The 23,389-nt window shown below is 49.2% G+C and overlaps 6 protein-coding genes across 6 annotated transcripts; 5 read left to right on the top strand and 1 right to left on the bottom strand.

The window, feature by feature from the left end:
• Positions 1–10,036: 10,036 nt before the first annotated feature.
• On the top strand, positions 10,037–10,879 carry PtA15_6A316 (uncharacterized protein; the record flags this gene model as incomplete). Its single annotated transcript, XM_053170009.1, has 3 exons — positions 10,037–10,230; positions 10,311–10,429; positions 10,569–10,879. The coding sequence occupies 3 exons, from the start codon at positions 10,037–10,039 to the stop codon at positions 10,877–10,879; spliced, it is 624 nt and encodes a 207-aa protein (XP_053021243.1).
• A 2,358-nt stretch (positions 10,880–13,237) lies between these two features.
• On the top strand, positions 13,238–13,972 carry PtA15_6A315 (uncharacterized protein; the record flags this gene model as incomplete). The annotated part of the gene is made up of 3 exons (XM_053170008.1): positions 13,238–13,428; positions 13,520–13,638; positions 13,746–13,972. 3 exons carry the CDS (start codon positions 13,238–13,240, stop codon positions 13,970–13,972), a joined length of 537 nt encoding a protein of 178 aa, XP_053021242.1.
• A 1,498-nt stretch (positions 13,973–15,470) lies between these two features.
• On the bottom strand, positions 15,471–17,517 carry PtA15_6A314 (uncharacterized protein; the record flags this gene model as incomplete). Its single annotated transcript, XM_053170007.1, has 10 exons — positions 15,471–15,514; positions 15,603–15,686; positions 15,766–15,834; positions 15,948–16,061; positions 16,156–16,247; positions 16,342–16,468; positions 16,571–16,741; positions 16,808–16,987; positions 17,047–17,159; positions 17,231–17,517. The coding sequence occupies 10 exons, from the start codon at positions 17,515–17,517 to the stop codon at positions 15,471–15,473; spliced, it is 1,281 nt and encodes a 426-aa protein (XP_053021241.1).
• A 143-nt stretch (positions 17,518–17,660) lies between these two features.
• PtA15_6A313 (uncharacterized protein) lies at positions 17,661–18,959 on the top strand (the record flags this gene model as incomplete). Its single annotated transcript, XM_053170006.1, has 1 exon — positions 17,661–18,959. The coding sequence occupies one exon, from the start codon at positions 17,661–17,663 to the stop codon at positions 18,957–18,959; it is 1,299 nt and encodes a 432-aa protein (XP_053021240.1).
• Positions 18,960–20,078: 1,119 nt separating this feature from the next.
• On the top strand, positions 20,079–20,635 carry PtA15_6A312 (uncharacterized protein; the record flags this gene model as incomplete). Its single annotated transcript, XM_053170005.1, has 3 exons — positions 20,079–20,250; positions 20,342–20,463; positions 20,573–20,635. 3 exons carry the CDS (start codon positions 20,079–20,081, stop codon positions 20,633–20,635), a joined length of 357 nt encoding a protein of 118 aa, XP_053021239.1.
• A 1,597-nt stretch (positions 20,636–22,232) lies between these two features.
• PtA15_6A311 (uncharacterized protein) lies at positions 22,233–22,844 on the top strand (the record flags this gene model as incomplete). Its single annotated transcript, XM_053170004.1, has 3 exons — positions 22,233–22,392; positions 22,524–22,639; positions 22,722–22,844. 3 exons carry the CDS (start codon positions 22,233–22,235, stop codon positions 22,842–22,844), a joined length of 399 nt encoding a protein of 132 aa, XP_053021238.1.
• Between the last annotated feature and the right edge of the window lie 545 nt (positions 22,845–23,389).

The following is a 23,389-nucleotide window of genomic DNA, read 5'->3' as shown; positions in this document are numbered from 1 at the left end:
ACTCAATAGCTTCTTGTATGTTTGTTTTATTGAAAATAAAACACCTATTCATAAAAAAAGAAAGGAAATTGTCACCAAATTCTTTGAAGCCAAGCTATATAAGATGAATGAATGAGATACATCATTTGGAGTCAAACTCAGAATCATCACATTGCTCTTGGTCACACACCTTTGTTGGATGCAATCCAGTCTTGCCCACAGACAAGGGCTTGGAGTGTTTCGGGGTTCAGTCGGTTTCTAGAAGGGCTGAGCACTCCACCCCCAGTTGAAAAAGCTGACTCGGATGCAATCAAAGTCATTGGGGCTACTAAGAAGCACTTGGCCAGATTTGAAAGTGTTGGGAATCGGACTGAGTTGAACTTCCACCAATTAAGGATATCAAACGATGGATCCAGAATCATCCAACTCGTCCTCTTCTTCTTGTCCTTGATTGATTGGTGGTTCATTGGACTTGGAATCATTGTCAGAGATAGCTTCAACCTGCTTCTTGCGCTTGAGGGGCCTTTCCGGTGCTTTTTGCAATTGGGCGCGCATCCTGGGCATGGTGAGTTGTCCGGTACTGGTAAGCCACTGCCTTTGCTGAGTGAATTCAGTGCTGATGCCCCCGTGGACTAGAGTGTTGGCCTCTCGCGGGGGTTAATCAAATTCACAGCACCGCAGTTTTTTTGTCCGATTACGCATAATCGGACAAAATCTGGACACCCGCGCCCGAAATTTGCAGCACCGCAGTATTTTTGTCGCGCCCGCGGCCTGCACCTGCCAAATGTGACCTTTAAAGCCGCGCGGGTCTGTAATCGGGTCGGCGGGTTGACCCAACAGCCAAAAGGGCTGCCCGAACCCAACCCAAAAATCTAGCGGGTCTGTGGCGGGTCGGGTCAAAAACTGGTTTTTGAGGCAAAGGCCGACCCGAACCCGTGCCCAGACCCGACACGGGTCGGGTACCCGCCGGGTCGACCTGACCCACTTTCATCCATATTTGCAGCATTGTCAGAAACGATCCCATGGATCTGAAAGAGGAAGAAACTGTTTTAGCCATAATTAGATGAATCTGATTTTTCAGATATTTGTTCTAATCCAAACTTCTAAACCATGCACTGGACCATGCTAGCTAGGTATTTGCCTGTGTGCCTTTCACTCAGCTGCACAAAGTCCAGAGGTGTTGCTTCTGATTCCAAATTACCCGCGCCATCGTCAACAAGTTGGTATATCACTGCACCAAAGATATCAAATCCATTTGGTGATTGCCATGCATCAACACCTAAGTAGATTGCGCCTTTGTGCAGCTGGAAAGTGGGTTTTTGAGCTGTACTCAGTACTTGATTATCTGATAAAACAACATAACCAAAAAACAAAAAATAGGCCAACCTTTCACCAGGGGGGAATGTGTGGCACTCTCTAGAGAGTACCAGACCGTATGTTCCTTAGGGAACTGTGTCAGATTTCAACAGTTTGTGTATGTGTGAATCAAGCGCCAGAAAATGTTGATGTTGTTTCAAACTAAAGCTGATCTCATTGGTAACTCAATATGGCAGAAAAACAGATTTTCACCTTGGCCAATGCATGAATCCAGTGCAAATCAACTTGAATTGTATTTGAAGGCTTAGTAGGCTCTGGGCTCAGGTCATGGGCTACTTTCACAAATTTAGGGTCAGGCTTTAGGCACGCCAAAGAAATGCCGGATGCACGCCAAAAAAGGCGTGAACTCCGGACCACTCCAAGATTTTTGGAGTGGAGAATTGTTCACTCCAAAACCAGCCCCCATTTGGAGTGCCCAACCCGGCACTCCAGGCTGGTATGGAGTGAACACCCTGCCACGCCAAAACCAGCCCCCCCTCGATGGCCGATCTGCGCCGGCCATTGAGGGCAGTATGGACACTCGATGACCGGCACAGGCCGGTCATCGAGCGGACACACCCCTCTTGATGACCGGCAAGACCGGTCATCGAGAGGATTCATCCCTCTCGATGGGACACACCCCTCTCGATGACCGGTTTGTACCGGTCATCAAGAGAGAGGATCCCGGTCATCTAGAGGACAGATCCCTCTTGATGACCGGGATAGACCGGTCATCAAGAGGACACACCCCTCTTGATGACCGGCATAGACCGGTCATCGAGAGGATCCATCCCTCTCGATGACCGGTTTGTACCGGTCATCAAGAGGACACACCCCTTGATGACCGCCATTGACCGGTAATAGGGAACAATGACCGGTCAATGGCGGTCATCAAGGGGTGTGTCCTCTTGATGACCGGTACAAACCGGTCATCGAGAGGGATGGATCCTCTCGATGACCGGTCTATGCCGGTCATCAAGAGGGGTGTGTCCTCTTGATGACCGGTCTATCCCGGTCATCAAGAGGGATCTGTCCTCTAGATGACCGGGATCCTCTCAATGACCGGTCTATGCCGGTCATCAAGAGGGGTGTGTCCTCTTGATGACCGGTACAAACCGGTCATCGAGAGGGGTGTGTCCCATTGAGAGGGATGAATCCTCTCGATGACCAGTCTATGCCGGTCATCGAGAGGAGTGTGTCTCTCGATGACCGGCCTGTGCCGTTCATCGAGTGTACATACTGCCCTCGATGGCCGGTGCAGATCGGCCATCAAGGGGGGGCTGGTTTTGGCGTGGCAGGGTGTTCACTCCATACCAGCCTGGAGTGCCGGGTTGGGCACTCCAAATGGGGGCTGGTTTTGGAGTGAACAATCCTCCACTCCAAAAATCTTGGAGTGGTCCGGAGTTCACGCCTTTTTTGGCGTGCATCCGGCATTTTTTTGGCGTGCCTAAAGCCCGACCCCAAATTTAAGATGCAAAAACCATGATTCTTTTGTGGGATCTCATGAGGTATGATTCCAAATTATAGCTATATAAGGGCAGCAGTAGGCTGAATCATAAATCTGTCTGTCCCAGCACATAGATTATAATTTCAGGGAGGTTGAATCAAACCTCATAGAGCCCAATATTTCATAATTTCTCTTTAGCAGAATCTCAAGACCTCCAAGGTGGTTAGAGTAGGCTCAATGGTGCATCCTGCCTGGAGCCAGGTGGATCTGTGAAGTATGATGGTGGAACTTGCAGCTGCGGAGCATGTATGAGTTTCTTGGTCCTTGCTTTCTCACCAGCCCCTCTGAGCCATACTCACACAGGAGCTACATCTTCTTCTCAGTGTTGATTCATGGTCCACATTAGACCTGGGCTCAGTCCGGTAATTGTCAATGGGGACATGTGGTGGGGATTAGCATCTCCACCACAGGATCTAAATGATGCTTCCAAATCCTTGAGTCCAGTGACCGGAGCACAGTTTTATCACCGTGTAATGGGTGAGCTTAGCACTGCAAGCTGTCATAATTGGCTGCTTATGGTTGTGAATTGGGTGGTATAGGTTTAATGTCAGGGGAGCACTGCAAAAATAACTTGGTCAACTGCTTGCAGTTGACATGCAGGATACTCAAGCCAAGCTGCCATTGTAACTCCACATGAATGCAGAAGTGCCTTTGTTGGCACAGTCACTGTGCAAGGTGCACAGTGACTGTGCATTGAAGCTTGGGTTGAGTCAAACCTTGAGTAAGGCTGGTGTAACACCACAAGCTGCCTCAGAGTTGCCGCATGTCAACTGCTCACAGTTGACACAGTTTTTTTTGCAGTGGAGGTGGAGGGAGGATCACAATGGATATGTGTGATACTCACAAAGGTGGGGTGGTATCCTGCTTCCAAATTTCAAATAGGATAGTTCCCAAGAGGCAAATTCATGGCTTTGATGCAGGTTTGCCACCCGCCGTGACATTGCTAGAGTGGGCTTGGGCTGCCATACTTGGTTTAGTAACCTGGTTTGGCATCAGCAGTGGAGATGCTACACAATCTGGTGAGTTTGCCTGGTCATGGGGCATCATTTCTGTGTCACTTGCGTGACATGTCCACTGCTATGTTCGGCCAAACATTAGGGTGGACACATACATGCTGGGTCCACCAGGACACCCTTGATGATGCTTGGCCACACATCAGGGTGCTAGGAAATATGTTATGTATGTATCAATAACAGGTGGTCATTGAAGACATTAAAGAATCTGGATGACCAGCTGTGCCAGTATTCAAACGACCGGTATGGCCAATCCAGCTTGTCATCAAGAGAGTAGCTCCCCTCGATGACCGGTCTATACCGGTCATCAAGTGGAGTTACAGCTTCTCTCGATGACGGGTACAGACCGGTCACCGAGCGGAGTAGCAACTCCTCTCAATGGCCAGCCTGTACTGGTCATCAAGAGGAGTAAGTTTACCCTTGATGACTGGCACAGGCTGGTCATCGAGGGGAGTGACAGCCTCGACGACCACCTGTACTGGTCATCGAGGGGAGTAACGACTCCTCCCGATAACCAGTACAGCTGTTCATCGAGAGGAGCTGTAACTCCCCTCGATGACCCGTACGGGAGGTCATCGAAGGGAGTCACAACTCCTTGTGATGACCACTTTTAGGGAAGAGTTGTAACTCCCCTCGATGACCTCCCGTGCGGGTCATTGAGGGGAGTTACAGCTCCTCTTGATGAACAGCTGTACTGGTTATCGGGAGGAGTCGTTACTCCCCTCGATGACCAGTACAGGTGGTCGTCGAGGCTGTCACTCCCCTCGATGACCAGCCTGTGCGAGTCATCAAGGGGAAACTTACTCCTCTCGATGACCAGTACAGGCTGGCCATTGAGAGGAGTTGCTACTCCGCTCGGTGACCGGTCTGTACCCGTCATTGAGAGGAGATGTACCTCCACTCGATGGCCAGCCCAGACCAGTCATCAAGGGGAGTTGTTACTCCCCTTGATGACCAGTACTGACCGGCCATCAAAGGGAGTCACAAGTCCTCGATGACCAGCTGCCATCAGTCATCGGGAGTTGTAACTCCCCTCAATGGCTGGTCAGTATTGGTCATTGAGGGTAGTTACAACTCCCCCCAATGAACGGTACAGACCCGTCTTCAGGAGTTGTTGCTCCCCTCGATGACCACCTGTACTGAGCATTCAGGGGAGTAACGACTCCTCCCAAAGAATGGTAAAGACCAGTTATCAGGAGCAGTTGTTACTCCGCCTGCACCAGTTATCAAGGTGTGAACAACTCCTCCCAATTGCCGGTACAGATTGGTCTTCCAGAGTAGTTGTTACTCCCCTCAAAAACTGGTACAGAAAAGTCATTGGGAGGAGATTTACTTCCCATCAGCCTTGTTCTGGTGCCTCAAACTACAGCACTTCTTAAAAAGCTTGCTCTGAGGGAGGGGTCAATTTTGAGTCTTTTATCTTGTTGAGCGACCACTTATGCCTCATCATCATGTATTCAACCTGGTGTGGCTACAGCCATTGGGGATTTTTTTAACTTCTACAATTTTGAGATTCATGGCTTGAGAGCTGGAGCATACAAATCCTCTCACTTTGTAGGGTCCAGTGGCATTGCCATCTCATAATCACAGGACTCGGAGTAGTCCGGTGCACCCAGCCTGAGTGCGGGCAGGTGGCAGTTGCTCCAGTAGTGCCCCAGCATTCATTTCACATCCTATACAGCCATGTGTACACTGAGGATGCAAGGCATCATAATCTGGTGACATGAAAAAGAATCTTGCAAATGTGAGTGGTCCCAGAAAACTTGCTTTCTGGGAAGCACTGTACACATGGACTTTGCAGCAACTCATTAGAGGAAACCAATCCTGCCAGAAAAAGGGAGAGAAGACAATATCATAAGCCTTCATACAACTGTATATACCCCCATGCCAAGTTGGCTTGGATGAGTGATCACCAATCGGCCTACACATGACACACCCATCTGAAGATACTTATCACAGATGCTCTCTGTTGACAGAAAAACTTTGATGCCTATGGCAAGGGAATTGAGGATCAGTCATTGGCATGTCCTGCCAAATCAGAATGTGAAAGATGAAGAAATCTAATCTTATGAGCAAGATATACTAAAGTTGAACAGCAATTCATGAGGAGTGACTCATGAGTTGAACTATCCAACATGCATAAAATCATCATACTCACATGCAATAGTTCCTAATGAATTATAAAAAGAAATTAAACAAGAGGTGAACACTGACATTTAACTCACTTCAGACCAGCGTCATGATAAAATTACGGCCTGGAACTCTCTAGAGAGTGCCACACTTTCTCCCCTGGTGTTTAATTCATCACTTAGTTTCTCTTGAATGGACAGGTATAGCATGTGAATTGCATCAGAGACCATCTTTTGACCAGGGAGATTCTTGGCAATAGATGGATGCAGAATTTGTGTGAGGCTGGCGGCTTGCAAAGCGGAAAAAGGTTTTGCTTCCTCGGCACACCAAACCGCGCATCTTTGCAAAACCTAGAGAAAGAAAAAATGCCTTTAGACTGAAAACTGGAGCCAGCTTGATGCGAGTAGTCACCTCTCGCAGGTCAATTTCACCGGTTCCAGAAAGGCCAAGAGAAGCAAGAGTCTTGTTTCCAGCAGGTTTAGTTTGGTTTCTCAAACATTGACTGGCATGGATGAGGAGGTTACTGCACAATGAGTCATATGCCGGTCAATTGATTGCTTTACCACATCTAGAGAGTATAAATTTAAGCTAGCTATGGTCAGTTTTTTTCACCTTACAAGAGAAAAGAAAAATAAAGCTCACATCTTACATGGCCACACAATCATACGGCGGTTATACTTATCTAATTGATTGGAAGCTTGGGTTTGTTGTACAAAGAGTAGGCTGAACTGATCTTATTCTGCGCAAGTTTTCTTGCATGTTCTAAGAGCACCAAGTTATAGAATGAGTGATCTTTTTAAACCAAAAAAAAAAAAAAAAGCTTTGATCAATCATCTTACCATTCCAAGACGTCGCTCATTGGTAGATTGGCTCCCCCCGGTTGTGGCACTTGGGTCAGTTGTCTCGCCATCTTTTGCTTTGTCGTTGGATGGGGATTTGTCTCCTTGTGCCGACTGCTGTTGGGCCCGCTTAAGTGATTGAGGCATTGGTTGTTGGCTGAAGTCAATGAGCGCACCCAGGGTTTGGATCCCACCTGATATGTACAACCCAGGGGGCATCAAATGCGCCACAGTTGTACTGTTGAATTACATTTAATTCAACAGTACAACTGCGGTGCTGCAAGTGTGCAGGGAAGTGCCAGGTGCCTATTTTTTGGCAAAAAGCGGTGTGGTACCTGGGTTTACATTGACATTCTCTAGCCTGCACAGCTCAGCCATATCCGTGAGCGGGTGTGGAAACAAAATACCCGGGTACCCACTTGTTTTATGGCAGAACATCACACATATGCACCCGCTGGTGGGTACCCACTTGTGGGCAGCGGGTACCTGCCAACAGATACCGGGTACCCACAATGGGTTTGTTTTGACCAGCTCTATGCAGGTTGGTTTTCAAGGTCAGCCAGAGGCAAAGTTTGATTTTCAAGGTTTGGTATAATTGATATTCAAGGTTTCCTGCTTCAATTTTGCTCCTATCTGCTGGTTGTTTCTTTTTTCCCACAGTTGTTATCTTTATTTTGTGTGTGGTGTTGTATGTTCAGTGTGCTTTTCATGCCCAAGGAGAGGATGAAAACTCACTTGAAATGTTCTGCCCAGTGTCTAATTACAAGTCCACACTTGGAGGATGGGCGGGCGTGGGTGAATTTTTGAACCACAAGTCTGTTCCGCTCTTAGTATTTGTTCCAATCCTCACCAAACCACCCAAAGAACCACCAAGCTTCCAAACTTGGTGTATCTGGTGAGATCCAACCCAAGCCAATTTCACACAAGCTATCCTTTTTGATTCTTCCACCTCATCATCTGGACCAACACCAAGGGCAGCCTAAACAGCACATTCTTCCCCTCTCCCAATCACCTAGGACGGACAGAGTCCAATAGAAGGCCTTCATGCAAATTTCAAATCAAGTAAAATGGGATGCTCAAAAGAATCAATGGCTTCTAGTATTTTGAATTCTCATTCATGTATTCTCGTCTTCAATGGGCCTATAAGGGGATTCAGTTTTGCTCTGGTTCTAGAACCGGGGCGCGGGAGCGGGTTCTCATGTACATAGCTGACATGTAAATGTCACAAACCACACATTCATGTTTTGAGAGGCTGGAGATTCAGGCCTCTTCCTCATCCTACAATCTAGTTACCAATCTAGGATCCAGAACGCAAGACTCCAAACTCTTTCTCCCCACTGGTCTGACCATAACAACTAATTCCAGATCTTTCCTGATCCTGTGAGTTGCTTACCCAGTGCAGGTAGCTTCAGCTAGCCTTCTGCCTTCCTCCTCTCTGATAGTTAGCATTTAGCTTTCAAAGAATAGTTTCAGCCAAGTTTCATTATTTTCCAATAAAACTTAAAGGAGGAGAAATTCTTGTTGATCATTGCATCATAAAATGCCAGGGGAGACAACCCCAAATTCTAATGAGCTGAGTAGAGATGGGTTTAAAGAAGCCAAGTGTATATATTGAAGGATTTTTAACCGGAGGCAAGCAGAAGGGGGCGGAGGGAAGAAGATTGGCTTTTAGCCGATAGCAGACAATGTCTGAGAAAAAGGACCGAGTAACTCACTCGAAGGGGCTTAAGTGCCTTCGTAGATAAGACAGAGTGCGGGCTGAAGTGTGCACAAGGGATCAATATGGTCAGGACTGATGGCTTAGATTTCCTAGGATATTCTTGGGTTTAAATAGACTATCTACATGTGTTCAAAATGTGGGCGCGAGCAGAAAGAAACACAATGAATAAAGAAGAAAATACATGCATAACGGAAGGCTAACATGCATGTGACAGGCTGACAGGAAAACAGGAGAGCGGAAACAAGTTCAAATTCCAACATATATACCAGCCAATTTACACATCCTAATTTGACCCCCCCCCTTGTCAAAATGGCCACACTACAACAAGAACCACAGGTAAATGGTTAGGTTTGAGGTCTACTGGACCAAATAATCCTAAAATTGGCAAAAAAATTGCTATCCAAGTTCTGTAGACAATGCTATCCAGGGTCTAATCACACTTGAGATGCTGTTGAGGGGCTCTAAGGGCTGTGAGAGGAGACCAATGTGTGACCTATGTAATTCAGAACTCCCATAGATATATCGGGAGCTTCTGCTCAAATTTACACTTGGATATCTAGAAACTGGTGGGGATTTTTCCGCCAATAATTTTCCAAGATTCTTGTCTTGTAGCCTTTCCCTTGAATCAGTTAAAGATGGCCATTGGTACCCGATTGCGAGTAGCTGTCACCCTTTAGCAGGTACGTTTCTTTCCTTGCAGGTGCCTGCGGGCGGTTGCGGGGTGTTCAATTTTAGTATAGATTCAAGCAGGCAGCTGGGCACCCGCCATCAGTACCTGCTGAAGGGTGAGGGGTATCCGCTGGCGGGTGCCAATTGCCATTCAACATTCCTGTGGACCCAACAAGGAATCCATGTAGCCTGAGACTCAGAGGTAAATTTAGTCTCCAAAGAAAAAAAGTTGACCTTAAAGTATGAATTATTTTTACTGCATCACCTCCTGTTGTGGAACCTCTTAAGGGTAGAGCAAAGAAGGTGCGGTATCTACTTAAATTTAATAACCGTTATTTGAGTGACGACCCTACTACCTGACCGGTATCCACGACGTCTTCGACTGTTCAGACAATCAAATCTTGCTCACCCCGTTCAAACTCATTGAGCAGGAAACGTCTTGGTACGTGATGTGAGCTAGCTTACCCCTCTCAGCCCATTGTCCTGGAGAGGATTGATATTAAAGCAGGAGTCGTTGCTGGTCGCAGAAAGACTCCATTATTCGGTTTGCCTACCGACCTCTGCCGATGTCTAGTGATGCTGCTGGCTAGGAAATGCGTGCATCTCGACTCTTGGAGATTTGCTGTAGCTTGGCATCCTCCTTGTGAGCAAGCTGTATACTCAACGGGTTGACCCGTTTTGACATGTTGCCAACTTTTGAGGATCAATTCAGATTCCGAGAATAAAAGTCGACCTGTGCATTGCTGAGCACAAGTATTCCCCATCTACTCTCGAGTTTCTATCATTCAAAATAAAATCATCTCGGCCAGGCACTGTAAATAGAATGTATCCCATCAATTCAAAATTATTCTTCGGGCTCTTGTTAGTTGTAGCCCAATCTCGGTGTGCACCCCTTCCAAGCTCTAACTCTGATCTACCAAGCTCCAAGGATGCGGTCGATCCAAGATTAGGAGTGGTTTCGCCTACGGAAAACTCTTATCATTACGATAAACGCTCTAATGCAAAGGATGTGACGCGGTAAATAATGAACTTGATTCAGAATGAAAACTAAATACCTGTTAGAATCTACGAAATGCTAATTTTTTTCCCCGTTTCAGGAAGGTACTTTCCGTTGCTGCAATAGGTACTGTCGATGTAGCAACAATTATTGCCGATTTGTTGAGGGTGCAAGGAGACCTCAGGAATATCGTAAGGAAATTCGGGATTTCTGGTTTGAGTAAGCAATATTACAATTTCCTTTCTCATCTAGTAACACACCATATTCTCTGGCGAGCAGAAACGCAAGAGTAATCAGTCAGCTTTCAACTCCCAACACTAATCGAGGCCTTCTCTTGAATGTGAATTGTTGTCATCAGCCCTTGCCGCAGATCAAGGTCAAAAAGGCCTCTCAACAGGAGGGTTGACACAGGATCTTCCCCTGGGAGCCAATCCTTTCGTGAAGAATACTACAGCAGATACATCTTCTACTACTCTCACGGATTTAAATCTTGTTGGAGATAAATCAGTAAAAAAAGAGACGGGCACGGAAGCCGAGGAAGAAGAAGAAGCTGAAGCAGCTTCGACCTCAAGTGATACCTTTTCTGGAGGCTCAACAAAGACCCCCGAAACTACGCCAGGGTCGGATGGGACGAATTCGGAAAACTCCGAAGAGGAAAAAGAAGATTAGAATGTTTAAATAGGAGTAACTTTCAAAACAGTACACTCAAAAATCAACACTTTTGTATGTATTAGTAGATTGACATGTAAAAATACCAATTTTCAAAGGGACCTCATAAACAAGTTAAAAAAAACATTCATTAATTTCTTTTATCTGATATCGTGTAAATAGATGTGCTGAATAAATATTGTGATGCAGAAGTCAAATTGTTATGGAAACACAATGAACTCTACTCATTCAGTAGTTTCATGGGTGTTTACAGGAGCGTAGCGGATGTGGGCTACGTCCATGGAGCAGCGCCCAATGAACCCTCCACCCGCGCCGAGGCGCGGGTAGGAGGATGCGGCTGCGGGCAGCCCTCCCTCAAGAGTGCAGATACCGGCAGGAGAACCCGGATGATCCGGAACCAAGTTCGATAACCGGAACCTTATCGAATCACTTGCCGAACTCCGCCGGCCAAAACCGTACACGAGGAAGGAAAATTACGCCCACCCGCCCAGTTGTGGGTTCCGCCCGCCCAGCGGGCTCCGACCTTGGGGGTTTCCCTCTAAGGAAACCTAGTACCGTCAAGAGTCTAGCACCAAGGGAAGTGGCTGACACGCCCCTCCCTTGAACCACAAACACTCAATTGCCTCACAGAAAGAGCCTAGAGACCCAAGCCAGGTCAAGGTAGAGGCGCAGAGAGTGTGGCATGCAACACTCCCCTTAGCCCATACCGGGCGGACTTGGGGACCTACTGGAGTAGCTCCCGGGTTCGCCCATAGAGTTGTACGCTCTAACTTAGCTCTGCCCTCAGAGGACAAATCTGCTCAAGCAAACAATCACCCAGAGTCCCAATCTAGTGAATGCCTAGCTGGTAGAATGGATGTGAAGGGCACGTTAATCAATTGACGTAGCTGGTTCAGCGTTGAGTCTGAGATAACTGAATCAGAATAATTCCACAAACTTTGCTTGTAGCTTTGGCAAGAAACGCTTGGAGTTAGGGACCAGAAATAGTCTTCCTCAAATATTATGGTTATCCCCAAATCTTTCTTTGAGCTTTAGGGAGTGGAAAAATGTATAACTGGCCGGTGGTAAATAAAAAAGATCACACTCGGTCAAACCACAATGAAGTCTTGTGCAAATCAAAATTGTGGAAGTTAGCCTAAGTTAGTAGAGATGTCCAATTCGACCCGGGTACCCTTTACCCCCTGCAAATTTGGGCATTTTGAGACACCCAGACCCGAATACAGCACGCACCGGCGGGTACCGGACCACGCGGGTATGTTTTATTAACCCTCGATAGCTGGTCTGTGCCGGCCTTCGAGGGTGTTAGTCTACTCCTCGTTGCGATGGACGGTCTGTGCCGGTAGTGTTGTTTACTACTCTCTCGATGACCAGTCTGTGCCGGTCATGAGAGGGTAGTACAATGTTCCAAGTTGCCATTTGTCTGAATACAAATGGATTTCACTATGGAGGTATGTATGTATGACTATGATAGTGAGGTTTTGAGTCTCGGTGTACAAGACCCATGTTGCAAAGGAGGGTTATGCTGGTCTATGACTCAAGTGACGAATCCCCTTGCGACAAACATTACTACTACGCTGAATGGTCCGCAAGAAACAATACCCAAGAAACATGGGCCCGGTAGCCTAGAAGATAGTGAGGCTGATTGTTCACTCTTCAAATTATTCATACCAACCGAAGCAGAGAGTGACTCAAGCGTTCAACATGGCTTTGTGAACGCAGGTGATGGAAACAAATGTCGTGAACCCCCGCCTTGAAACTAGGTCCCCCCAACCACCATTGAAGGCTGACAGCTACGTTGTCGAGTGGACCCTCACGATCACTTGGTTTACTTGATCGCGGCTCGAGTTGCCTTTTGAGCCAGCCGTTTATACCTCGCACAACAAAATCGCGCGGGTGATTAATGCGATTCCAACTCCGTCTTGGTCTCCATGGCTGCCTCTCAGACAATTCCTTCAACAATTGGGTCGCCAATGTGAGCCGAGCCACCGCTAGAATGGACTGAGTCTGCCTCAAGCAACCAGAACCATCTGTCCAGAAATTTGTTGCTGTAGAGGGTTGGTGACTAGGAAACACATTGATGACTCGGTGACGATTGACTTCCAAATCATGACTACAGCAGCCAACAAGTGTCCCTTGGCCTGTTCTGTGTGAGCTTCCTCTTCCTCTTTATTTCTGAAACAAGGCAGCCTCTACGGATATAAAAGGAGCCAAGTGAGCTGGGAAAGTGTCGACCAGAACCAACATCCGCTACTTCCACTTGACATATAGATAGTTCTCAGTAAACTTGCTACTAATTTTCTCTATTATCTGGCATAGACTTCAGAAGACCCACATCTCTCCAAAAAAAATCCTTCTAAAATGTATGCATCAAACATGAAATTAGTCTTAGGCTTACTATATGCCGTCACTATAGTTCTCTGCACACCGCTTCCAAGCCCAAACCCAGCCTCTTCAAGCTTAAACTCTCAACCTGAGGATGTCACGCCGTTTCCTATCTTAAACGCCTTTGGTCGTTTGAGCAAGCGGAGCAAGGCAGGAGATGCCGTCCAGTAGGTTATCCCGTTCTCTGGATATGCACATCCATTCGAACATCATCCTATCATGCGCAATATTGACAATTTTTGTTTCTTTGCCTTACAGAAAAATTCGTGCTGTCGTCGACACCGGTAATACGGGAGGACCCAAGCTCGTAGCTGATCTACAAAAGTTAATGAAAGACCTTGAGGGCATCATCACACAATTGAAGGGGGCTGGTTTAAGTGAGCTCGCTTCTTTGATACCTTCATGATGGACGATCTTCGTGACCCATGATGATTGAAGCGTCAACGGAAGCTAATATGAATTTCTGGATGCGTCTCTTTTGCAGTTCCCGGCGGCAAGAAGGACCAAAAGGCACAAGACTTGAAGCAAGCGGATGCGCTGTCAGCTGCAGCTCCTAACACTGAAGCAAAGCTGGCCGAGGCGGACCCAGCGACCAAATTAGCTGATCCAGCGCCCAAACTACCTGAAATCACTGTCCCCAGCCCTGCAGTCGCTGGGGCCACCGTGGCCGTCCCCGCCGCCCCCGGCAGTGAAAAGCCTGAGGAAGAATAAGAAGATAACACATAGACGGGATCTCATGATCGTCCAAAATGCCTCTTTTTTCTTCTTCAAGGATATCAGCTAGTTTATCTCAATCTTTTAGTAAAAGTTAGAGAAAACTGGTATATTAGTAGTGGCCATAGGTTCCACTTCCCTCAGCATATATTTTATGTATGAAGCTTGTAGTCTAGTCTTTAAGATTTCCTTGTCAATATTTCAATCTGTTTGCCTTATTCTGTAGCACTAGTTAAACTGAAAGTCTGTGGAATGTAAATAAATGTACAATAAACCGTATTTTTTCTGACTTCCAGAGGACCACCGGAGGCTGACGCAACACATCGGGTGTGAAGGGCAGAGGACAAAAAATATCCCCAAAAAAATTCCAGCGCACTTCAATTGATCGCTGCTGTGGTATGGGCGGTAGGATGAGCGCACTGCAGTAGCCAAGCAGACGCGTACACTGACTCCTTTTTCCCCCCCATTCCAAAGAGGGTTTGGAACAACAACTCACAAAAATTGGGAAAACAAAAGTAGTTACGCGGGCCCGTTTTTGGGGTACACCATTTTTGGGAGTCGCAAACCAAACATGACCCGGAAATTTAGGAGCAATGACTTCCAAACATGGTGTACCCCAAAAAGGGGCCCGGGTTGCCGGCGGACGGCTGGTCGAGAACCGGTCCCCGCGACGTAAACAGCATTTGGGGGAGTTGTTTTCCCAATCTTTGTGAGTCGTTTTTCCAAGCCTTGTTTAAGATTAGATCTGGGAATTCATGCGTACCCTCTGCATGTGAGTGACACCCAGGCCAGCAGAAGAGTGTAGTGTAGGTGGCTGAGAGTGCTATCCAGAAGGGGTTAGATAAGCGAGTATCTGGTGAAAGCTATATGCAAAACGAAGATGGTGTTGGCCAGTGGACCTTGCCGAGGCTTGATGCTCGGTTCCAGTTGGAGCCAGTGAGCTGGGATAATATGATATCTCAGGAATGCTGAGGATGCCGGAGTCGAAAGTTTCATCTTTTGATATCATCATCGAATGCAAGAGTCGAAGAAGCTCACTAGTGTTGAGACGGGTACATGACACGAAATGGAGGGATGAGGATGAACATAATGTGGTGTATGTGGAGGACAGGCGACCGAAAACCAAAGAAAGAACAAGGATGGGATGAAGACCGACGACAATATAAGTCAGAACGTAAAAGAAAACAGAAGAATTGGGGATCCTGGGTGTTGATATGTATGGATGATGGGCAAATGAAGTTCTGCAAGAAGGTTGGCCGGTTGATTGAAGCCGTTTGTCGCTATATAATCGATGTCCACTTTTGTTTTCCACAGAAAAAAATGGAAGGGTATATGTTGAAATCGTTTTCTTCATGTATGCAAGTTGCGGGCGTTTTGAGGTATTCAAGAAAGAATTAAGAAGAAGGAAGGGGTTCTGTGAAGCAGAGAGGTTTCGTGGGTGTTTGTTTGTTCCCAAGGATTGGATTGTAATCGGGTCCTATTGGAGCAGCTTGGCCTAAGTGGGCAAGAACTGCTGGCTTTGACAATACATTCCGCGCGCTGGAGAGAGTGAATGGGAAGAAGTCAGCTCGAGACGAGGTGTCTGCAATGGATCGATCATGTGTGTGTAAGAGATCTCTCGACTCACGAGTCTGCCTCCACACAGCAATCGCAAGTATAGTCCATGCCGCAAAATTGATGGCCGAATAGAAGATCCACATCATCGCCCATTCTACAGCCAGGGTCAAAACCATCTAGCTCAGTATCTTGGTTCACCAACCGGGGGATCAACTCGGAAGGCAATCACTCACGGGGCGCAGTGATTTTCGGCCACCGTGACTCGAACAGGATCGGACAACAAGGATTGTACTTTCTAAACACTGTTTTACACAGAAAAAGCCCATGGGAGGTAAAAGGCCAGTAGTGATCAATCAGAAATTGTTTATCAATCCGAGAGATGAAATATATAAAATGGAGAGAAAAAAGAACCAACCGAAATCGTCCATGACGTCGAAGAGGACATACCAACAGCTCAAGACGCCCATGAGCAAGACGTAATATCTCAGCATTCCGGCATGATCGATAAACCAGAAGGCGACCAAGAGGCCTAACATGCCCGAAAGCCAAGAATGATAAATGTGCGAAGACGATGATGTGGGGGAGGAAGAGCAGAAGGAAAGATCTGGGAGGCCCAGACGCACCGATGGCACCCACCGTCAAGACTTTCGAGGCGGGGGTATTGGCCCACCACATGACGCCGAGCAGCGACATAGCAATGAAGATACTTGCAATCCTGTGCGAGAGAGAGAGAGAGAGGTCTCAGAAGGCGGAGTGTTTGGGCTAGGGATGTGCGGGGGTGGGAGGGGTGGGAGACGACGGGGCTCAACTTGGACGCCAGGGTGTCGAAGCCGCAGAAGACCATCAAGCCGCCAAACAGACAGGACGAGAGGTAGCCGGCGAAGAGAGGGGCGGCGGGGGGCACGATGTCCTGGACGAGCTTGACGGTGCCGCCGACTGGAGGTTGGCGAAGCAGAGCACGTGTCAGGCGGGGAGTGGGTTGTGTGGTTTTTTTTATGGAGAGCGGGGGAGAGAGAGAGAGAGAAGGGCGGGGCGGACCGTTGGGATCGATGTCGACCTCCTTGATCGTGTGGCCGGCGAAGATGGAGAGGACGATGTGGCCGAGCTCGTGCCAGCTGATGACGACCAGCTTGAGGGGGAAGATGAGCAGCCGGATGAAGAAGAGGTTCCAGCAGACGAGCATGACCAAGAGGAAGAGCGCCATGACGACTGGAGGAGGCAGGAGAACGTTTTCAGCGCGGGTCGAGGGTCGGGTGGAGTGGGGGCAGTACTGACGCAGGGTGGTGGTCTGGGTGGGCCGGGTGAGCGAGAGTGTGCCGGGATAGCGCTGGGAGGATTCGCCGGGGTAGCAGGCCCGGTCGGCGGGCAGGGCGGGCAGGCCGGTGGCGACGGGAGAGTACGGGGTGGTGGAGGTGGCCGGAGCTCCGAGGAAGACGGTCTTGGTCGAGGTGGGTTCTGGGGGCTACGGTCTCAGCACGGTGTTCGGCGTGGGCCGGGGCGGCGATGGAACTCACGCGGGGACTGCTGGCCGAGCGTCTGGGTGTATGTGCCTACCGTCACCGTCGCCGCCGTCTTGGCCGCCTGGTCCGTCCCATTCACCGTCACCGTCACGATCGTCGGCGCGTCCCTATCAAAAACATATCCAGGGGGGGGGGAGGTCAGATAAAGAAGATGAAAATGAACAAAGGTGTGACGGACGCGTAGGCGGTGAGGGTGTTGACGTAGACGGTGACTGTGGCCCAGTTGGGGGCGCGTTTCTGGAGGACATGTTGTTGGTGGTGGTGGTGGTGGAGGGCTGCTGGGGGGCTGGGCTGGGCGGGGGGTGGGTTGAGGGGGTGTGGGCGGCTGAGGAGGGCGGTGTTGGCTGGGAGGAGGGCTGTTGCGGCGGGGCTCGGGGGAGTGTGGCGGTGTGCATGGGATGCGGGCAGGAGGAGGAGGATGGCGGCGAGGAGTGTTGCTGGAGTGTGTGTGCGGGTGGGGGTCATTGGTGGGTAAGTAGTTGGAGTCAGTTGGGGTGAGCCATCCCCTGGTGGGCTATCAGCGGATATGGTTGGGCCACGACGCGTCGCAGGGGAGACAGCTGCAGCACTCCGAGTCCCGCCCGGCACATCCACCCGGAGACAGCGATATGCCGATCTACTCCCTGCCCTCCCTCCGCCAGCCAGAGTCGATCAGCCCCCAGTTCTACTTCACCTCCCAGCCATTCATCGCCCGGGCCCAGGCAGACATCGACAGCCTGCTCGCCGCCTGGCAGGACGCCGTCCGGGCACTGCCCACCCACCACCACCACCCGCTGCCCTACTACCACCCCCAGAGCCAGCCCAGCAGCGCCCAGAAGAAGCTCGGGCCGTTCCTCAAGTTCAAGGCGATCTACGCCCGGCTCGGATGGATCTACATCCACCTCGCCGTCGTCGACCCCGCCCTGCGCAGGCACTGCTTCAACACCCTCGCAAGGCTGCTCCTCGCTAGCCTCGCCCCGCAGACAGAGCCCCTCAGGCAGATCGGATCCCTCTTCGCCCTCTGGGCCCTCTGGGGCACCCAGCCCGACGCCGTCCTCGGCCCCAAGCTGTTCATCATCATCGACCCCGGGACCAGCCACTACCTCGACCGCTTCCCCCCCGCCGTCGCCGAGCAGCTCGACAGATACTTCAAAGACGCCTTCGACGAGGCCCTCCCCCAGGCCAAGCCCCAGCAGCAACACCAATCCCTCTCCACCAAGCATCGCGCCCATCTCGACCCCAACATCTTCGGCCCGCCCCCGCCGACGATCAAGCCCTCAGACTCGGTCTTCCAGGTCCTCAAGAACCTGCGCGACCAGCACGCCTTCCTCATCCAGCCCGCCGAGACCGCCCTGGTCTACCCCGCCCTGCCGACCAACCGGGTCGCCCTCGAGAACGCCGCCCCCGACGAGCCCTCCACCCTCCTCGACCCCCGCCCCGGCCGGGCCCCGCAGAAGAACTCAGACCCTGCCCAGACCGCCCAGCTCCTCGCCGCCACCCGCGCCGAACTCGCCCGCTGGGAGAAGGCCGGCCCGCTCTGCGACCCCGCCCAGCTCAACCAGCTCCGGAACTCCTATCTCGCCACAAAGTCCTTCCTGCCTCACCACCACCACCACCAACAACAACAATCCTCATCATCATCATCCCCCTCATCTCCAGCCGCAGCCAAGCCAGACCCACTCGCCCGAGAGCTCTTCGCTCAAGCCATCGGGATGACCCGCAAAGTCATCCAGAAAACAGGCCCAGGCCTCGACCACCTCTTGTTCCCAAACGACCCCCGATCGGCCACCGCGCCTGCCGAGTCTTCCAGCTCTACAGAGGACAACGCCGGGAAGAAGGACGCACACAGCTCGCTGGACGCCTTCTTCTTGGTCGACCAGGCCCAATCTATCCCCCAACTCGAACAGCTCTTGAACACCCGCCCTTGACACCCCCCCCCCCCCCCTCTGAGCGCACTGCTCCACCATCAGAATTAATCTACTCTTCTCATGTTCCTTTTTTTCCCCTTCTGCTATGTATGTCTACACTGCGTATATGTAAGAGCTGGCTTGATGTTGGTGACGGTCCACCGGACCCCCAGAAACTGCTCGATGATCGCTCATGTCTGCTGCAGAGAAACGAGGGGGGAAGCAATCCAGCTCAGGATACAAGCCTTGATGCAGCGAAAGTGTGGAGCTATGCTGTGTAGGTCGGCAGGCCGCAGTCACTGCGCAACTCTTAACCCGTACATATCGCCCATTCGTGACCAGCGACGTCATGGGGTTGTAGTGTAGTGGCTATCACGCGTCATTTGCAATGGCACCAGCATGGTGTCCGATGAAACTTGACGAGGTCCCGGGTTCAATCCCCGGCGACTCCATCCTTTTTTGCCGTGCGGGTAGGCACTCAAGTGTTCTTTTTGGTTTGCAGGATTAATCAATCCAACTCGTCCCGATCGCCCTCATCTGGGGAGCTCTTCGTGTCGGCTGATTGCAGCGCCAGCCAATGGCCATGACATCCACACTTCAATTTTCAAGACATGACGAGTGCTAACTTCTCAAGGAAGAGTCGCTCCTCCGGCTGGCAGGGGAGCCGACCCCCGTATATTCCGGACTGGTTGATATGGATGCCGGGACGAGTGATTACTCGAGCAACCGATCCGATGCAGCACTGCGGAGAAGTCGTGGTAGCAATCAGATTGGATGGTTGTTGGCAGACCTTCGGCGACGACCGCTCGATTGATTGTGCATGGAAGCTTCCGGAGTCACTGACGACATGGCTACAATGCCAGGCGATGTTGTTTGATGGTTCTCCGACGTTCTCTTTGCCGGTGCTATGCGACGGCTGACTCGGTGCGTCACTATCGCAGACTCATTGGGCCATCGACGGCTATAAAAAGACCGCGCAAGGCAACACCCCAGGCAGTCACCCCACCTCACCTCACCCCCACACAATTTCGGTACATATCACTGTAAAGAAAAAATCCCTACCACGACCCTGTAGAGACGCTGTGTGAGAATACTACTTGCCGAATTATCTCCATCCCGCTATCGTTCACGACTTCCAAAATGAAGCCCACCATCACCTTGTTCATAGCTTTATTGGCAATGGTCGTTTCAGTTCAAAGCGAGGGCAAGAAAAATCCGGACCCCGCATCCTTTGGATGCACTGGAGAGCCCAAAAAGCCGCAGGGAACTTGCATCCTCAAAAAGGGCGACAAAAAGAATCCGATCTATTATTGTTAGTCTTTCTTCCCACATGAGCAGGTGAAGATTTGATGAAATCATGGCAGGGCAGCTAACGTTTCTTCGTTCTCTTTCGTCTTGGATAGTCGGCGCTTCCAATCCGATTGCTGACAAGAAGTTTAGCTGCCAAGGTGTGAAGATCAACAACGAGGATTTCACTGGGATTTCCTGCTGTGTTCAAGACACTAGTTCCAAAGCCCCGCCTACGGTTTGTCCAAAGAATTTTCTTTCCCTCTCACAATTCAGTTCAGACTGGAGGCTCAAAGATTAAAAGCTAATTTGCAAATTCTTCCTTTTGAAAAATTCACGACAAATAGGGGGTGAACACAGCAGGATTTCAAGTAGTGTGTGGCCCTCCTGATATCCGAGTTGGATTGTAAACATCCTTTAGGATGAGTGTATTCAGATATATAAATCATTTGCCCAGTCTGTCTAAATGACATGGTGCCGCTGTTGTACATATTTCCTCTTCCTTCTCCTTGACAATTGTTCCAATTGATGGCACCTGATCCCTCTCCCCCTTAACAAGAAAAGATCTGCCGAAAGAATCAGGAGTGGAAAAAATGTTACACCGATTTGTTTCAATCCTCAGCTCTGGATTTGTTCAATTCAGCAACAATGTCTCCAGTGGCAAGACAATCAGTTCTATGTTGTTTTTCCTGTTTATTGTCCCCGATTCAGTTTGGACAAGAAACTGTTTAGAAGAAATAGACTGAGGTCCTCTTGGGCAGAGTGTGAAGCCCCTCTCCATATTGGGGTTTCATTCAAAGCTTCACGGGTGTACGTGACACCCCTTTCTTCCCTATTCTGGCAGAGAGTGGCCAGGCAAGCTTGTTTCTTTCTTTCTTCTTACATACTTACCCAGAGAGGGTCCTCCTCTGTCCCGGCTAGCCTTTGAAATAATAGCCCACCAGTTTTGAAACAGATTGCTCCTCAGGCTCCGGCCTTGTCCCCCAGGGTCCATCGGACCCTTACACAGAGTCGACGCTATGCGCTGCTTATTATAGCCAAACATGCATGTGTTGGTAGCGGATATCTGTCTGACATACCGCTACAGATCCGGCTCATGTTTGGCTGCAAGGTGCATCGTGCCGTGGGCAGATACGTATCTCAAGTTTCAGTATCTTGAACTCGGCGCGGCCAAAGGGCCTGTGCTTTGCCAGACAAAACCCTCACCATGGATTCGCCAATATCTGGTTTGTGAAATTTCAAAGATACCAAGAAATCTGTTGAGTCCAATTCTCGGAAAAAAAAAAGCAGTCTTCTCCTTGAAGTAGACATCGTTTCTTGCCTCCAGTCAAACTTGAATCGTAGCAGCCTGAAATTGAATGAAAAATACCCTGGTGAAAGAAATATGTGACCTGAAACAAAATAGGCAAGCTTCTTCAGGAAATATTGCCTGTTGCAGCCCCTGTGAACCGAGTCCGGCTTAATACTAGGACACCGGAGCAAGTTAAGTCTTAAGGGCGAAATTGTCAGTGATACATATATGTTTGGTCGTCGGCCCTCAAGTTCGAGCGCAAGTAAAAACTCCCGGCTTCCGTACCCATGAGCACGACACAATAACCCGGGGACAGCGGTTTGTGGGGGGAGATTGGTTTCTGCAACGATCAGAAAGTTTTTTTTGAAAAAATGATGCTGCAGACTGGATGAGTGTTTCATTTGAAACAACCGTTGATGAGGCCGCCTGTTGTGATTGGAAACCAAGGATTCAAGTGCTGTGAAACTTGGATGAATTCGGGGTAGGGCATTGTTTTTGGGCCGTTACCTCGTCTTGCGCAGTCGGGGCTTCTAATGCTGGAGTAGGCACGGCTATAAAAAGGGGCCGCAACTTCAAGCCCAAATTTCAGCTGCCATCTCATCTCCTTTCCTTCTTCACAATCACCTGTAAATAAACCAACCCAAATCCATCCATACAACATCAAATTACGTCTTTGGAAACTTATCTCAGTCCAGCTACCATTCCCAAGTTGAACAATGAAGTTCACATTGAGCATTTTTGTAGCTTTGATGATGGCCATTTCGGTTCATAGTGATGATAAATCATCACCATTTACATGCACGAAGGAAAAGGACAAGCCAGAGGCGACTTGCGCGTTGAGCAAAAAGGATAAATCCGGTACTTTGACCTATTTTGGTGAGTAGGAATTGCTAAAAATCTAACCATTAGTCAAATGCTTGAGCTATTGTTGATAGAAGGTTGCTTTTGGATTATTTGTTTGGTGGTTTATATTCCTTGCTATCTCCTTCCTTGTTTCTGCTGATTAGTTACGCTCGCCTCCCTTGCTGATGACAAGTATTCCTGCAAGGATGCGGTAGTCCAAGGCGAACCTGCAAAAGATCCTGCTTGTTGTGTCAAGGGTACTGGAGATCCTACACCCCCGGTTTGTCCCCAGATAATTCTATTAAGATATCCATTCCAAACTGACTCAAATACGATGTCTCCACTTTGTAAAATGCTTAAAGACTGATGCAAACAAAAAACCAGATCCAGGTTCAAGTCCACCAGCGGGAATAAGCCAAGAGGAATACGCGAAAAAGTGTGGGGATACTGACCCTAAAACTACTGGTGGAAATGACCCACAGTGATTCTGGATTCATCCCCAAATCCGTCCACCGGTGAAAGTAGGATAAGGGTTGTATTTGTGTGTGGCCTCACTTCAAAGTTTTCTTGAATTTGGACCAATGTTGCTGGAAGGGAGGAAAATAGTTTTTCTCTTTGCTTTACTCTTGTTAGAGCTTTATAGACCAAAATTTTCAGACATGTGTGGACTCATATCACATGTCAAAGTCCCTGCTTTTCCCTCCTTCTCTGTAAACCCCTCCTCCCTTGAAGTTCACAAGGAGTCAAAGATGTCTCACACTTGTAACATGCTAAGATATAGCCTGGTTCAGCAGAGGACTGGCTGGAAGTCTCTCTGAACCAGGTAAGCACTTTGTTTTTCCTCCTCTTGATTTTTCTCTTCATCTTCATACCTCCAGAGAGAACTGACCAGCAGTCTCTCTGAACCAGCAATCAAGCCTTAAGTTTTGTCCTAGAAAAATGACTCTGTGCCATTGCTTTTCCATTTCCTTTGTCATCTTCAGTGAAGGGATTCTAAAGATTGGCATTGGGACCCAGGTACCTGTGACGG

This window comes from Puccinia triticina, chromosome 6A (assembly GCF_026914185.1).
Source record: "Puccinia triticina chromosome 6A, complete sequence".
Lineage (NCBI taxonomy): Eukaryota > Fungi > Basidiomycota > Pucciniomycetes > Pucciniales > Pucciniaceae > Puccinia > Puccinia triticina.
The sequence above is the reverse complement of the archived record's forward strand: the minus strand, read 5'-3'. Positions and strand labels throughout refer to the sequence as shown.